The sequence below is a fragment of the Geotrypetes seraphini genome, chromosome 1 (assembly GCF_902459505.1).
Source record: "Geotrypetes seraphini chromosome 1, aGeoSer1.1, whole genome shotgun sequence".
Classification (NCBI taxonomy): Eukaryota; Metazoa; Chordata; class Amphibia; order Gymnophiona; family Dermophiidae; genus Geotrypetes; species Geotrypetes seraphini.
Genome location: NC_047084.1, coordinates 269,213,540 through 269,231,122, shown reverse-complemented (window position 1 = coordinate 269,231,122; position 17,583 = coordinate 269,213,540). Strand labels below are relative to the sequence as shown.

General features: G+C 42.4%; 1 protein-coding gene across 2 annotated transcripts in view; it reads right to left on the bottom strand.

Annotated features, from left to right (window-relative positions):
• Window positions 1-334: 334 nt before the first annotated feature.
• The window catches only part of SLBP (stem-loop binding protein), a 79,413-nt gene continuing 62,164 nt past the window's right edge, over window positions 335-17,583 (bottom strand). The window contains exons 6-8 of one of the 2 annotated variants that reach the window (XM_033951210.1): window positions 15,282-15,431; window positions 13,894-13,975; window positions 335-2,765 (exon numbers count right to left, since the gene is read on the bottom strand). In XM_033951210.1, coding sequence (XP_033807101.1) covers window positions 2,652-2,765; window positions 13,894-13,975; window positions 15,282-15,431 — 346 coding nt within the window. In that variant the 3' untranslated portion in view covers window positions 335-2,651. Of the gene's footprint in view, window positions 2,766-13,893; window positions 13,979-15,281; window positions 15,432-17,583 lie in introns of both variants that reach the window. The other variant, XM_033951200.1, reaches the window with a different exon arrangement.

Below are 17,583 nucleotides of genomic sequence, written 5' to 3'. Positions count from 1 at the left end.
AAAGTGTGAAAACTAAATCTAAAATAGTATTTCCATCTTTGTTCTAGACCACGGTTGTCCAACATCTATCCTCGAGGGCCACAATCCAGTCGGATTTTCAGGATTTCCCCAATGAATTTGCATGAGAGCTATTTGCATGCACTGCTTCCATTGTATACAAATAGATCTTGTGCATATTCATTTGAGAAATTCTGAAAACCTGATCTGGCGAGGGCTGAGCTTGGATGTCGTTCTCTAGACAAACCAAGTGAAGTTCAATTTGTTGGCTCAAATAGAGATTAAGAAATATCACTCCTTATTTGATGAGAGATCAGGGACAGCATACACAACCAAGTTATAGACCAAACGTTTTATTTAACATTGTTCAATACAGGTAAAAGAAACTTATGAACTTATAAGCTTACATTTTCACATTCCAAATATATACAATACCAACATTTATAGCATTTTTTTTTTTAATAAAGAATCATCATCTATGGCTCTAGCAGACACTTTAAAAATGCACAAAGTTAAAATAAAGTCAGAAAGACATTGTCAAGACAAATGCTTGCCTGTTTTGTAACCAAAACTGAATTTGTAGATTGAATTTGACTGCTCACAGCAAATGACTTACCTATATGGCGCCTATAACTAAATCTTTGAAGCACTCAACCCAAGGTTACAAACTACATTGTCATCATGTGCCATAAACAAAAAATACTTCTTGGGCTTCATTATATTGTCATTTCTCTATTCCTGCTACACAGAAAGTTGTTCCTGATGCCTTGTTCTAGTCTATGGTGATCACATATAGGTCCTCGGACAGGAAAACAAGCAGAGCTAGACATGCATTACCCTATAAACAAGCAAGATGTAAACATGCTTTTATTTTAAAGCAAACTTGAAACTACATCTATAGGAAGACCCCCTTTTATCAAGCTGCATTTGGATTTTTATTGCAAATCACTGCAGTAAAAGCCCAGGACGCTCGTAAGAATTCTACGAGCGTCAGAGCTTTTACTACAGTGGCCTGCGATAAACTAACATGGCTCGATAAAAGGGGGGGGGTCAAAGTTTAGTAAAAATATAATTGGCTCAGTATGCTCCTATGCACACGAAGCTGTATATCTTTCAATTTTCTCTATATACAGTAGAGTGGTAGCTTTTTGATGGTACTTGTCTGTCCCAGCGTAAGCCATTTCAGCAACATTAAAGCTTTAGCAAGCTCAGAAAAGCTTTCCAATAAAAAGGCAACTGTCCTAGATCTTACTAGGCTCTATTCAAGTATACTATATAGTCACAATGAACTAGCATAAGAGTGTGATCCTGAAAGAAACCTTACTGTAAAATTTGAGGTTCCAACATTGATATTCCAACATTTGAGGTTCCAACATTGAAATATGAACATTGATTTTACAACCAGAAATATTGTTTGGGTTACTTACAAGCACTTGGATTAAAATAAGCATGCATCTATTAGTTTACTACAAAAAGACAGTTAAAGCTTAATTCTCAGAACATGTGAACAAGCCAATAAATTTTCTGAGCTACATATTTTTACACAAGATTCAAGTATCAAATAACTGGAGTTAGAATGATGTTATCTCATGTAGTTTTTCATTTCAGAAATTAAAGCTTGAATGACTGTTCTTGCCATCAGATCCTAATATAGGAACATTATTTAAAATAAAACTTTAGAGAATTCTAGTGGCTTAATGTCCCTATGTAAAATGGATCACAGGCAGTTTGTTTTCACATGCATACTGCAGTTGATCAGCACTAATCTTAAGACCAGCTTGACTGCTCAGATATAATACTGCACTATGAGCAAATGAGGTTCAATTGCCAGACCACATAACTGCTCTGCAAAGCAACCATTTTGTGCCATCAGTCCAAACACTGCTCAAGAACAATCTAGTGGCAGTAAGTATAAACAATTATTTTCTATTCAAGTTTATTTCTGCAGTGCCAAAGCCATGAAAAAAACCAGTTGCAAAAAAAATGGGAAATCTGTAAGCTGTAAATGAAAACATGACTAGGAACCAAAGTTCTAAATGGCAAATTAATGTAAAACACAAAAGCTGAATGCCCCAATGGTATCATCCGGTCAATGAAATATGCAGTGCACACGTAAAAAAAGCTATAGGAAATTTGCATTTACAATCTGTATTACAAGAGGCATTACATTTTGGTGGTACAACAGCAATATCTGATTTATTTCCTATTGATTCCCTGCCCGGTTAAACTTTGTAATAAGGTCATTCACCCAGCATGGGAAGTAGGTGGTGGGGCAGCAGGAATATTTATGACATCTATATTTGAAGAACTCTGGAGAAAAGCCATCTAGTACAATTTTAGCAACGATTTTTTGAAAGAGTGCACCCATGTAGAGACTAACACCCATCAAAATAAAAATAGTTATAGACCTTCAATTATAAAACATGTAAGCCATCTTGAAAGTTTAAAATTTGTGAATGGTTTTGAACGTAAAATACCAATTTGTTAACAAGTTGATACTAAGAGAGCCCACAAATTTTCTCATCACTTTTCAGTACTTAGGAATATAAAGCAGATACTCTGGAGATGGCAACTAGCTTTTCATTAGAAAACCATACCATTTCACATTCAGGATACATATATACAAAAATATTGGTGTTCAAAGACTAGTCCCATTAGCTCAGCCAATCTGAGCCTTCAGATTGTTCCAAACAGGCCTGTAAGTTAAAGTCCCCTTCCATCTGATGATCAAGGCATCTAACTTTGGTGGGAGTTCCAGAATAAGCATCCTATTAAAAAGAAATGAATATTACTAGTGTGGCATTTTTGTAAAGTTAGAATCAAGTTTAATCTGTTCACAAATTTACTGCAATAAAGCACCAAATGAAACAGAGGATACCAAGTGAGGGCATCAGCAATTTGTTTGATCACCACTTTAGTTGGCTATATCTACCTTATGTATGCATTTTGTTAGAAAGGAGAGCTTCAGTATGAATAGCAATGCTGGGTACTAGCAAACCTTGGTCACTTGCTGAGAAGAATTGGTATCTAAAATTAGCATTCAGAGGAGGGCGACGAAAATGATAGAGGGAGGCTTGCGCCAGAAGACGTATGAGGAGAGACTGGAAGCCCTGAATATGTATACCCTAGAGCAGTGGTTCTTAACCTGGGTTCGACCGAACCCCAGGGGTTCGGTGAGTCAGTCTCGCGGGTTCGGCGGAGGTCAAAACACACCTCCGACTCATATAGCGCTTCGGTCACGTTCAATCATCTATCAGTTATTCAGTGATTTTGATCAAGACTGATCGTGTACTCGGTTTCTTGATCTATCAATCTGTAACTAACGTCTTATATACATCAATCAATTCCTGATCAAAATTTGTGATTTAACTGATAGATGATTGAATGTGACCGAAGTGCTTATGATTCGTGATGATACGCCCCGCTTGTCCATAATTGGCTGCAGGTGATCACGCAACATCGCTTGGCCTATCTGTGCTGCAGGGGATTTGATGCGCGCAGTAGTCGAATTGTAACTGTTGTGATGGTACGTCGTGTGATACCTATCTTAATATTTTAATCCCTTACTATGTCGAGCAAAATATGAAAGTGGTCGGACGAATATGTACAATATGGATTCACATGTATAACAGAACGTGATGGGAGTCAGCGTCCTAATTGCATGATTTGCAATGCCAAGTTGAGTAATTCTAGTCTAGCTCCGGCAAAACTAAGGGAACACTTCCTTAAGCTGCATGGAGATGGAAAATACAAGAACACAACGCTCGCTGAATTCAAGGTGAAGAGAGCAAGATTCGATGAAAAGGCTACTTCTGCCTGTTCTCGGCTTTGTCCCCATCAACAAACCGATCCTCACAGCATCGTACGAAGTTGCTTACCTGATCGCAAAGCAGGGCAAACCATACACCATTGGTGAAACACTCATAAAACCAGCTGTGTTGAAGATGGCGAATATCATGCTGGGAAAAGCGGCTGAAGTTCAGTTATCTGAAATTCCTCTTTCAAATGACATCATCAGCAACAGAATAGAGGACATGAGCAAAGACATCTTGGCTCAAGTAGTTGCAGATCTGATTTCAAGCCCGGCAAAATTCAGCCTTCAACTCGACGAGACCACAGACGTTTCCAATCTAAGTCAGCTTGCAGTATTCTGAAATAAGGGATGCCAACCTAGACGTGGTGGCAATAACCGAAACATGGTTTACGGACTCACATGGGTGGGATATGACTATTCCGGGGTACAATCTACTTCGTCGTGACAGAGAGGGCAGGTTAGGTGGTGGGGTAGCACTATACATCAAAAAAGACATCAAAACCACCAGGATCACAGATGTCAAATACACAGGGGCTCTGGGTTAACCTGGCAAGAGGTGGCAATAAATGCCTGTATCTTGGTGTCATATACAGACCCCCAAGACAAATGGAAGACATGGACACGGAATTAATTGAGGACATAGAGAATATCACTCTACGGGGCGACACTGTACTGCTTGGGGACTTCAACCTGATGCAGACTGGAACACATTTTCAGCAACCACCAGTAGCAGCAAGAGGCTTTTGGCCTCCATAAATGGTGCACAACTAAAACAGATGGTAACGGAGCCCACTAGGGCCCAGGCGATCCTTGACTTGGTACTCACCAACGGGGAAAGCGTCTCAGAGGTCTTAGTAGGAGATACGCTAGCCTCCAGTGACCATAACATGGTATGGTTCAACCTTAGGAAAGGATTCCCTAAATCAATCACAAAAACAAAGGTACTTAACTTCCGGGGCACCGACTTCACACGCATGGGAGATTTCGTCCATCAGACGCTGCAGGACCAATGTGGAAGCTATGTGGTCGTACCTGAAATCATCCATACATGAAGCTACTAATCGCTATATAAAATCGGTAGACAAACGGCAAAGAAACAATAAACCCCAATGGTTCACTGAGGAGATCTCGCACCTCATTAAGGAGAAGAAAACAGCATTTCTTTCCTACAAACGTACGCAGAGAAGGGAAACCAAAGTAGAATATAAGACCAGGTCTGCAGCGGTCAAAACAGCAGTTAGGAAGGCCAAACTTCGAGTGGAAGAAACTTTGGCAAAAAACATTAAAAAAGGGGACAAATCTTTCTTCAGGTATATTAGTGATAGGAAAAGGAACACAGACGGCATAGTACGCCTTAGAAGACCGGACGGAAACTACGCAGTGGCGGATTTTGAAAAAGCCGAAATAATAAATGAATATTTCTGCTCAGTCTTCACCTGTGAGGCACCGGGACACGGACCACAGTTGAAGGCAAAACAAATTGCGGAAGACCCGTTTCAGAATTTTGAGTTCACACCTGAAGACGTCTACAGCGAGCTGACAAGGCTCAAGGAGAACAAGGCCATGGGACCGGACAATTTACACCCAAGAGTGCTTAGAGAATTGAGAGATGTACTGGCGGAACCGTTGGCCGTGCTCTTCAATCTCTCACTAAGCACGGGGAAAGTTCCGTTGGACTGGAAAACAGCCAACGTCATTCCTCTGCATAAAAAGGGTTGCAAGGCTGAGGCTGCGAACTATAGACCGGTGAGTCTCACTTCAATAGCGTGTAAACTCATGGAAACACTAATTAAGCATAAATTAGATATGGTCTTGAATGAGGGGAATCTCCGGGACCCCAGTCAACATGGATTCACCAAGGGTAAGTCCTGCCAGTCCAATCTTATCAGCTTCTTTGACTGGGTAACAAGAAGGCTGGACTCGGGAGAGTCCTTAGACGTCGTATACCTTGACTTCAGCAAGGCTTTTGACAGCGTCCCACACCGCAGACTGCTGAACAAGATGGAATCGATGGGGTTAGGAGCAACACTAACTGCATGGGTTAAAGATTGGCTAAGTGGCAGACTTCAGAGGGTGATGGTTAACGGTACCCTCTCCAAAACGTCGGAAGTGACCAGCGGAGTGCCGCAGGGCTCAGTCCTGGGTCCACTCCTCTTCAACATATTCATTAGGGATTTGACTCAAGGGCTTCAAGGTAAGGTAACCTTATTCGCTGATGATGCCAAACTATGCAATATCATAAACGGCTACAATCTGCAGAATACTATGGAACAGGACCTCCGTACTTTAGAAAGTTGGTCCTCTGTCTGGCAGCTGGGCTTCAACGCCAAGAAATGTAAGGTCATGCATCTCGGAAATAGAAATCCATGCAGAACTTACACCTTGAATGGAGAAACTTTGACCAAGACTACAGCAGAACGAGACTTGGGAGTGATCATCAGTGCAGACATGAAGACTGCTACTCAAGTGGAGAAGGCTTCATCTAAGGCACGGCAGATGATGGGTTGTATCAAGAGAAGTTTCGTCAACAGGAAGCCTGAGGTCATGATGCCATTATACAGAGCCATGGTGAGACCTCATCTAGAATACTGTGTGCAATTTTGGAGGCCACATTACCATAAAGATGTGCTCAGAATTGAGTCGGTTCAGCGGATGGCCACCAGGATGGTCTCGGGGCTAAAGGGTCTCTCGTACGAAGAGAGACTGAACAAATTGCAGCTCTATACTCTCGAGGAGCGTAGGGAGAGGGGAGACATGATTGAGACATTTAAGTACATCATGGGACGGGTCGAGGTGGAAGATGATATCTTTCTTCTCAAAGGACCCTCGAACACAAGAGGACATCCGCTCAAACTCAGGGGAGGGAAGTTTCGTGGAGACGTCAGGAAGTACTTCTTCACGGAACGAGTGATAGAGCATTGGAACAAGCTTCCAGTACAGGTGATCGAGGCCCGCAGTATCCCAGACTTCAAGAATAAATGGGATACCTATGTGGGATCACTGCGAGAGTCATACCAATGAATAGGGTCGCTAGGATATAGACTTAATAGAGCAGGTCAGTAGAGTTAAGGGGGCCAGTAGACTTAAAAGGGGGTCAATGGTAAGGGCAGACTTGATGGGCTGTAGCCCTTATCTGCTGTCATCTTTCTATGTTTCTATTCGTGCGCTATGTGAAAGACGACGTGATAAAGGAAGATTTTTTTATTTTGTAAGCCTCTTACAACAACAACTAAGGCAACTGATGTGAAGAAACTTGTGGATGACTTCTTCAAAGACAACAATCTTTCGTGGGATATGGTTTCTGCAGTTTGTTCGGACGGAGCTCCAGCCATGTTCGAAGAAAGTCCGGTTTTGGTGCGCTAGTGAATGCCGATGCACCACACAACATTGTTACGCATTGCATTCTGCACAGGCATGCGTTGGCAACAAAAACCTTGCCTCCAAAACTGGCAGAAGTTTTAAAAATTGTTGTGGAATGCGTGAACTATGTGCAAAATAATGCTCTGAAGCACCACATCTTCAAGGAGCTGTGTAAAGAAATGGGATCTGAATTCGAGGTACTTCTGTACCATTCTAACGTTCGGTGGTTATCCCGGGGACAGGTGCTGAATCGTGTTTTTGCTATGCGTGTGGAATTAGCTCTGTTTTTGCAAGAGCAGCAACATTGTCATGCAGATTGCTTCAAAAATTCCGAGTTCATTCTCATTTTAGCGTACATGGCTGATATCTTTGCAGCTCTCAATCATCTCAATAAGCAGATGCAGGGTGATGGAGTCAACATCATCGAAGCGGAAGAAAATCTGAAAGCTTTTCAAAAAAAGCTACCATTATGGAAACGACGAACAGAAAACGATAACTTCGCAAACTTTCCCCTGCTAGACAACTGTGTAAGTAAGATCGAAGATGTATCTGGAATCGGAGACATTTCTGTACCCGTTGAACTGAAGCAAACTATTGCCACACACTTAGATGAGCTTGCAAAGTCTCTTGATGGATACTTCCCTACAAGAGAGTCATATCTAGCATGGGTGAGACAGCCGTTCACGTTTAGTGTTGAGACAACAGATGTCAATGATGAATACCTCGATGAAATCATTGAAATTCAGCAGAGCCAGGTTCAACAACAACTCTTCAGAACAACAACGCTCTCAACGTTTTGGTGTCAACAATTGGTAACGTACCCTGTTATTGCTAAGAAAGCTCTGGAAATTTTCATACCGTTTGTTACAACATATCTTTGCGAGCAATCCTTTGAGGATGCTGGACATAAAAACGAAGAAAAGGAACAGACTTTGTTGCGAAAATGACATGAGAGTGGCACTTGCCAAGGTAAAGCCGCGCCATTTCTGAACTGGTCTCTGAGAGGCAACAGCAGAAGTCACACTGATTTGCAGTAAATTTCATTATTATGTTATTATTATTCAAAATATAGGAGAACTTTTTTGTTTTCAAAATTGATATTTTTTCCCTCACTGTATACCTATGTTTTGAATTTGTAAAAATCATATTTTATTTTTCCAATAAAGAAGGGTTCGGTGAACACGCATATGAAACTGGTGGGGTTCAGTACCTCCAACAAGGTTAAGAACCACTGCCCTAGAGGAAAGGAAAGACAGGGGAGATATGATTCAGACGTTCAAATACTTGAAGGGTATTAACTTGAACAAAATCTTTTCCAGAGAAAGGAAAATGGTAAAACCAGAGGACATAATTTGAGGTTGAGGGGTGGTAGGTTGAGAGGTGGTAGATTCAGGGGCAATGTTAGGAAATTCTACTTTACGGAGAGGGTAGTAGATGCCTGGAATGCGCTCCCGAGAGAGGTGGTGGAGAGTAAAACTGTGACTAAGTTTAAAGAAGCGTGGGATGAACACAGGGTGAAGTGATTTTTAGACCAGTGTCAGACAGATGGAGAAGGTAATCAAACACTGATGGAAGAGGGCATGTGTTTGGACATAATTCCTGTAGGCGACACCAGAGGGTTAACCATGTCTACTTGAAGCAATAGCATTGCTGTGTGAAAGGTTTCCTGGAGGCATCTGAGAGCTGACAGAGTGGAGAGATTAAAGTCATCGATATATTGGGAGAGAGGAACCAGGATCTGAGATGTAGAGAATGGGATGGAAAAAGGATCTCAGCCACTGTGGAGTTGATGAGGATCATGGTGGCTGGCTCATGCCACAACATGAACAGTTTTCCTTATCAGAGGAATTGGAGGGAATGCATACAGAAACTTTTCTGTCCAGTCCAGAAGAAATGTATTTGACTGTAGATGAGAATATAGACAGGAGCAGAAGTTTGTGATAACATACTGAGAGATGCAAACAGATCCATTTAATCCTCAACTTGATCCTCTCAACTTGAGAGGATTCGATGCTATGTAGTCTAAATGAGATTGGAGAAATCTGCTTAATTTGTCTGCTAGAGCATTCTACTTCCATGCTAAGAAAACTGCTTGTCAAGAAAATGTTGCGTGGGCTTGCCTAAGGCCAGCTCTGCATCGCTTCCTGGCAGAGAGGACGAGAGCCTGTACCTCCCTTGATTGTCCATTCTGATCAAAATTACTTGGTTCAGGAGGAAGTCTTGAAAGGCGAGAAGGGCACTGCTTGGAGACCCAACAGATTGATATGAACAGATCTTTCTTGTAGACTCCATGGATCTTGAATGTGAAGGCAGTTTAGGTGAGCTCGCCTTGATACAGAGGCATTTGTCATTAGTTATCTGTTAGTTATCTTCTGATGCTGAGGAATGCAACCATCACTGAAGAGAGTGACTTGAGATGTTGAGAGCAGGTCCATAGCTTATGACTGCTGAGAGGCCAGAGTCCATTGAGCATCTTTGATATGTAGTCGTGCAAATGGGTTTACATGAGCTGTCAAATGTCATGTCACCTGAGTCGCATTAACTGTCTAGCTATGATGGTCTCGTGAGTAGAAACACGTTTGCAAAGGTGATGTAGAGCATCTAGTGTCTGTTGAGGGAGGTAAGCCCAAGTGAATTGTGTCTAGTTGAGCCCCATATGAGTTCCAAAGTCTGGGTTGGTTGGAGGTGGGACTTCTAGTAATTGATTGCAAATCCCAGAAGTTCTAGGAGGCGTACAGTTAAGTTGGTGGCTGACTGGACTGATTGAGGTGACAACACCCTTATCAACTAGTCAACCAGATAGGGGAATACATGAAAGCCATAAGAGCGGAGTGTTGCAGCCACTACAGCTAAACACTTTGTGAACACTCTGGGTGCTCACGCTAGGCCAAAAGGCAGTATCCTGTATTGAAGGCAATGGTAGCCTATTTGAAAGCGCAGGTACTGCCTGTGGGCTTGCAAAATGGATATGTGTGTGTATGCTTCCTTGAGATCCAGAAATCAAAGCTAGTTCTTTTCTAGGAAGGGATACAAGGTTCCTAGGGAGAGAATGCAGAATTTCTTTTACTAAGTATTTGTTGAGGGCATGGAGTTTGAGAATTGGTTTTAGACCTCCTGTCATCTTCGGTATTAGGCAGTACTTGCAGTAGAACCCCTGGCCCCTTTGCTGAGGTGGTACTGGTTCGATGGCAGTGAGTTGCAGAAGGGCTGAGAGTTCTTGGAGAAGGTAAGTCTGCTGGGAATTGAAGAACTCTCCAGGACGTGCGTTTGGAGGGATTCACTTATTAGATGAATAGCATACCCCTTTTTTAGTGATTGAAAACTCACGTGTTTGTGGCGATTAGAGACTAACTTAGGTGGTAGTGGGTGAAAGGACCTCCGATGGGTTGGGTAGGGAGCTGTAGAACAGAGACCAGGCTCTCACGAAGCAGGTCAAAAAGCTGAACTGACTTCTGTTGAGTCTAGAAAGCACAGTTACTTACTGTAACAGGTTTTATCCAGGGACAGCAGGCAGATATTCTCACATGTGGGTGACGTCATCCATGGAGCCCCGATGCAGACAGCTGCAAAAGCATTTTGCTTGAAGAACTGTAGAAAGTTTGTGACTGACCACACCGCGCATACACGAGTGCCTTCTCGCCTGACGTAGGGTACGCGTCTCCTCAGTTCAGATAGCCAGCTAAGAAGCCAACCAGGGGAGGTGGGTGGGTTATGAGAATATCTGCCTGCTGTCCCTGGATAACACCTGTTACGGTAAGTAACTGTGCTTTATCCCAGGACAAGCAGGCTGCATATTCTTACATGTGGGTGACCTCCAAGCTAACCAGAATGGGATGGTGGGAATGTTGGCATTTAAGAGAATAAATTTTGCAATACTGTTTGGCCAAAATGGCCATCCTGTCTGCAAAAGAAATCAAGATAGTAATGAGAAGTGAAAGTATGAACTGAGGACCAAGTGGCAGCTTTGCAAATTTCCTCCACAGGATTGGATCTAAGGGAAGCTACAGAAGTTGACAAAGCTCTAACTTTGTGGGCTGTGACTCAACCCTCCAATTGCAGCCCAGCCTGAGCAAAACGAGATGCAAGCAGCCAACCAGTTGGAAATCGCCCTCTAGGAAACAGGATACCCCAACTTGTTTGGATTAAAGGAGATAAAAAGTTGAGGAGAAGATCTATGTGATTTAGTCCTTTGCAAATAGTAGGCCAAAGCATGCTTGCAGTTGAGAGTATGAAGAGCTGTTTCTCCAGGATGATACTGTAAGTACAAATGATTGATTGAGGCGAAATTCTGTTAACAACTTTGGGCAAGAACTCTGGATGAGTGCGGAGTACCACCTTATGATGGAAGACTGTAAAGGGTAGGTCCGCTACTAAAGCTTGTAGCTCATTGACACTGCGAGCAGACGTGAGAGAGATGAGGAAGACCACTTTCCAAGTGAGGTATTTGAGATGAGCCGTAGACATTGGTTCAAATGGAGGCTTCATTAATTTAGCAAGAACGACTGAGATCCCAAACTACTGGAAGTGGTTTGAGAGGTGGTTTGACATATAAAAGTCCTTTCATAAATCTGGAAACCACAGGATGAGAAGATAGAGGTTTTCCCTCTAGTGGTTGATGAAAAGCAGCAATTGAGATAAATGAAATAGATAATCCAGAACTGAAGACAAGGAGGTAGACTGAGGTGCCTGGTGATGAAGATTACACCAAGCAGAAAACCTAGTCCACTTCTGGTTACAACACTGTCTGGTGGCAGGTTTTCTGGAAGCATCTAAGATATCTCTGCCAGACTGAGAAAATGGAAGATGTGAAGTTATACCGAGAGGAACCAGTCAGATGAAGAGACTGCAGGTTGGAAAGAAGAAGAGAACCGTGACTCTGTGTAAGTGCTGCTGAGTTGAAGTAGAAGGGAGAACCAAGATTGTCTGGGCCAACGAGGAGCTATCAGAATCATAGTGGCATGCTGTTTGAGTTTGACAAGTGTCTTGGAAATGGAGGGAACGTATAGAGGAACTTGTTCATCCATTCCAGTAGAAAAACATCTGACTCCAGGCGATGATTAGAGTAGGGTCTGGAACAGAACTGGGTCAGTTTGTTTTTGTTGGGAAACACAAAAAGATCTATTTGAGGAGTCCCCCACTAAGAAAAAAATGTGATGAGTCGGTGAATTGAGCGTCCATTTGTGAGGTTGCAGAATGTGGCTTAAATTTGTCTGCTAGTGAATTTTGCTCCAGTCCAGATGGTATAGAACAGTGGTCTAAAACTCAAACCCTTTGCAGGGCCACATTTTGGATTTGTAGGTACTTGGAGGGCCGCAGAAAGAATAGTTAATTTCTTCTTATTAAAGAAATGACAATTTTGCATGAGGTAAAACTCTTTATAGTTTATAAATCTTTCCTTTTGGCTAAGTCTTAATAATAATATTGTAATTTGTAGGTAAAAAGACATATGATCAAAACGGTTTTATTTTACTTTTTGATTATGATAAATATACTGAGGGCCTCAAAATAGGACCTGGCAGGCCGCATGTGGCCCCCGGGCCGCGAGTTTAAGACCACTGGTATAGAATATAGTTGTTCATTTAGAGAAAAAAAATGAACTCATACAATCACCAGCACTGTTTTCTCTACATTTGCTACTGAGTGCCATATTTTAAAAAGAAAAAGCAGTTGCTGCCAAAAGAAAATAAGGATGTCAGAAGTGCCACACTATTGAACCCATTTATTGGTATTATCCGATACAGCAGTTTCAGCATGTGCCTACATATGGGGTTTTTAATTCATAGTGTCCAGAACTCCATGATTTGTATAATCTATCAGCATGTTTAGCTATTCTTAGCACCTACAAATCTTCTAATCATCTATTCTACCTACCACAGTGGAATAAGAAACTTCACACACAACAAAGAATCACAACTAGCAATAACCTGTCAAGCTTTCTGAAGCTTTTACAAAGACACTTTCTATAGCAGGTTCCAATCATTGAAATACAAATAAAAACAGATTGCTTGATTTCAGAAACTTAAATCTCATCATTTTACTCAGGCGTTTGAAATAATATATAGTTAATAACATGGCTTTAAGTACCAGAATAGTATTATGGTGGGTCTGTTATTTAATGTTTTAGGCAGCAAATATCTTATGATGGGATCAAAACAAATAAGCAAGTTCTTATGGAAAAAAAAAACAAAAAATGAATGTCATACATACTTCCTATGCTTTTTGAATTTCTTCCTAGAACAGTTACTGGATTGAAAGGATGAGTCTTTAAATTAAAAAATAACCAATTACCTTTATTAAATTTAAATTCTTAACATTGGGAATCAAGGAAAAAAACCCTTAACAGGGGTATGACATTGCAATTCTGGAGGGCTACAACCAGTCAGATTTTCAGTATGAAAACCTAATGAATATATATCGAAGTATAGTTGCCTACAATGGAGTACGTGCAAGCAACTCTCATGCATATTCATTAGAGATATCCTCAACATAAAGAGTCATGTTTCACAATAAACAAGACGACAAAAGGAAAACTAGACTGTCCTGTTAAGCGTGAAAAGAACATTCTGCTGTCAGCTAGAGCGCTTCTATAATCAGAGGTAATGTAGCCGTCTTCCACCTAAAGCTTAAGATCACTAAATTTGAACATACAGTACACAAATATTAATATTAAACAAGCTGTAAAGATGCCTTATAAAAAGCAATCAAAAGGGAGGCTTACTTACATAATTGCCTTGAGAGCTGGACTGAGATTCTGCGGAGCTGCTGGTTACAGACTCTGTTTCCATGTTATCAAGGACTGTGTTGCTGCTAAACCAGAAAAAAAATGGCATATTATGCAGACCATGGAACTTACAAATCTAATGCTACAAGGAAAATATCTTAGGAAAAGAACTATGCTTCAATTTGGTGATCCCATATGATTTTGGAGATCCATATTCACCCAAACTACACTTAAAATGTGTATGTTATTAGGTGTAATCTTCCTGCTAACTATACTGTTTTCAGCAGAAATTCTCTTTAACCCCCCCCCCAAAAAAAAACAAAAAACAACAACAACCAAACTTTCCTTGAGGTGCTGCCTATCCTTACCTCTGATGCTGTTTAACTCCCAAAGTTAGCCCATGAGGACTAAGGGGGATCAAATCACTTACACTTTAACTGATCTGCCTCCTAAGAACTCGCAGACTAAAATCAATATAAGACCCAATCAATTGGTCTTTCTCCACTGAAAAATAACTTTTTGTTTTGAAGGCTTATTGTAAAAGGAAAAATGTTCTATTTTCTGAGCAGTGTCCCGGATGTTATCATATGCTACCCAGATACACAGAAAACTTCTTACAATTTCATCAAGTTTTGAGGGGCAATCTTTTTTTTTTTTCTAAGGCTCCCATATAAGTGTGTTAAATAATATCAGGATATCACATGCACTGCTTGAAATCTGCCATTGTGCAGCAGAGAACAAGTACCCCTGCACTGCCAAGCCTGCAAAAACCCTGCTTCAAAATCTGCCGGGCTGTTCCAAGGATATGCCCCCACTTTGGGTATAGGGAAGCGTGGCAGAGGGGAGACCACAATGGACCCTGATAAGGTTGGTTTACTCAGGCCTGCCCAGCCTAGTAGCACAGAGGGAGGATATTCCTGCTTTTAATTCTTCTCAGGTGAAGCTGGTTCTGTAATGTCATAGACCTTAAATATCCTGCTGCACCAGCCAGTACTGTTCCACAGCTGCTGGAGGCAGAGAAATATTGGCTAGCCAGTTCTGCTGCACTTATACTGGGGAAACCTTTTTCTGCAGTCACTCAGAAGTAGGGGAACATATATCATTGTATAAACTCATGTGGCAAATGTGATGAAATTGGGTTTAAAGAAGGGGCACAAAAAAGTTGGTGTTTAGATATAGCACTGCTATTTTAAAAGGTTGGTATAGCAGCACAAGGCTTATGTTTCTTACTTTCCACCGAAGGGATGGGGGTTACAAAAAAATGATGATGAATCCTAGACTCCACAACAGATTGACAGCTGTAAGTTAAGAGACTTTATCAAGATAGCTCTCAAGCATCATGTCTTAAGACTAACATAGCAATTAGAACATAGGCCTTTTAATACATACATTGCAGGCAAATCACTTTCGTCCTCTGCAGGAGGATCCCAAGCATGCAAGGCAACTTTCCACAGTTTTATCTGCTGGTCCCAGGATCTGCGGCTATATTTTTTGAATTTGTTTGGTGTTCTGGGGTGGATTCCTGGTTTTCTAAGGTGTCTGTAATTTACATAAAATGGCTAAATATTAATGCAGTATTATTTCATTTTACAAAGATTCAACATCTGGAATACCATTACTGTAGATTTTATATCTTCACAAAATCAAAGAAATGCTATAATCTGGAAAAAACAACAACAACAAAAACTAAACCAACAGTTTAAATACCCAGACACCGATGATGGAGGTGTTTACTGCTGAAATCAGAGCAGAAACCGCCAAAATCGGGGTTCCAGAGGCCTGTAGCATCGGTGAAGCCTGAATTTTCCCAGCTGCTAAAGCAGACAAGCCGGTAGCTGTGGTACGGGAATCCCCAGCCGCTCCGGCGGTAAGGGAATCCCTTTTTACTCCGACCGCCTGCGGCTGGGGAACCTCCTGCATGGATGTCGGAGGAAGCCCGGGCTTTCCTGCGAGGCACTTGTGGTGGGGTTCCCTGACCGCTGGCACCCAATGCCGACGAGGATCCCCCAACTGCTTTGGCCTGTACAATGCTTACAAAGGCCGGCGAATGCCTCACGTCTGGAGCACAATGAGCACTTTTTCCCTTGCAAAGTACTCATTGTGCTGAAATCTGACCTAGCTGTAAAATAAGTGCCGGTTAGTTGAGAAAACAAAAAAAAAAAAAAAAAAAAATTTTAAGAGGAAATGAGCCCTTTAGACCAGCATAGCCTCAAGATTTTTTTTTTTTTTCCAGAACAGACTCCACTGGTTCTCTAAGCTGGAGGCCTGACCAGTATTGGTGGCCAGGCTGTCAGCTGAGGCACCTCTACAAAAATATGGGACGGTGGAGGAAGGGGAGACCCAGCACACGACCCGCCGGGTTTAACACCTCCGAGGTCAGATGGATCCCCAAACAGGACCCATCTAAGCCCCGTCCGGCAGTAAAGGGGACCCAGGAGTCCTAAAACAAATTCCAACAGCCCTAACAGGGGGAAGCCAATTTAGTCTTACCATTCTGCTGAAGACTGAGAAAAGACTGGGTTGGTAGGGGGAGCCTCAGCTAATATAGTACAACCAAGTTTTGGTCTCAGTCTCCACCTGCTGGTCACAGTGAGATATAACCCATCTGTGAAAATTAACTGTACCGGTCTATCAGGCGACACAGAAGGCCAATTTAAACATCCAACAGCCCTACACTAAACCAGGGAAAGACAGCACAGGCTTATCACCTCCACCTGGCTGGAGACTGAGCAGACTGATTGTACTTGGGACTGCACAGCCCACATACTACAGCCAAAGACAGAAGGGTGGAGAAGGACGCTGAAAGGACCTGGGGAAGACAGAGGGGTGGAGAAGGACGCTGAAAGGACCTGGGGAAGACAGAGGGGTGGAGAAGGACCTGGGGAAGACAGAGGGGTGGAGAAGGACGCTGAAAGGACCTGGGGAAGACAGAGGGGTGGAGAAGGACACTGAAAGCACATGTGGAAGACAGAGGGGTGGAGAAGGACACTGAAAGCACATGTGGAAGACAGAGAGGGGAGAAGGACGCTGACAAGAAATGGGGAAGAGAGAGGGTGGAGAAGACGCTGGCAGGGAAGAAGACAGAGATGCCAGACTATGGGGGGAGCGGAGGGAAGAAGATGGGTGCCAGACCAATTTGAAAGGGGGGAGAAAGGGAGAGGCACAGTAACAGAGCAAATGGAAGAGGCAGAGAGAAGAAAGATAGCGGATGGAAGGAACTGAATGAGAACATGAGGAAAGCAGAAACCAGGCAACAAAGGTAGGAAAAAAATTCTATTTCTTTTTTTTAGTATGCTTCATCATCATACTAATGAATTCTGAAGCAAAACCTGACCAGGACACCCTGACAGACCCTATGGGTGCTCCCTTGTCCCTTTCTGGGGTTTAGTGGCAGCTGTGCGGCTACACTTCACATGGGATGCACTTTTGCCCTTTCCCGGCTTGTGACATAGAAATTGGGCCATCTGGGATCCCCATACCTCCAGGGGGACTAGAGGAGGCTAAGCCAATGGCTCTTGCCCCCTTTCTCCCCCCATGTCACAAAACATATGGAACACAAACGGTTCTCGGCCTGTCACCCGGCACAAATCTGGCAAGAATCCTGGCTTGAGGAGTCCATCTAACTCAGGGATCTCAAAGTCCCTCCTTGAGGGCCGCAATCCAGTCGGGTTTTCAGGATGTCTCCAATGAA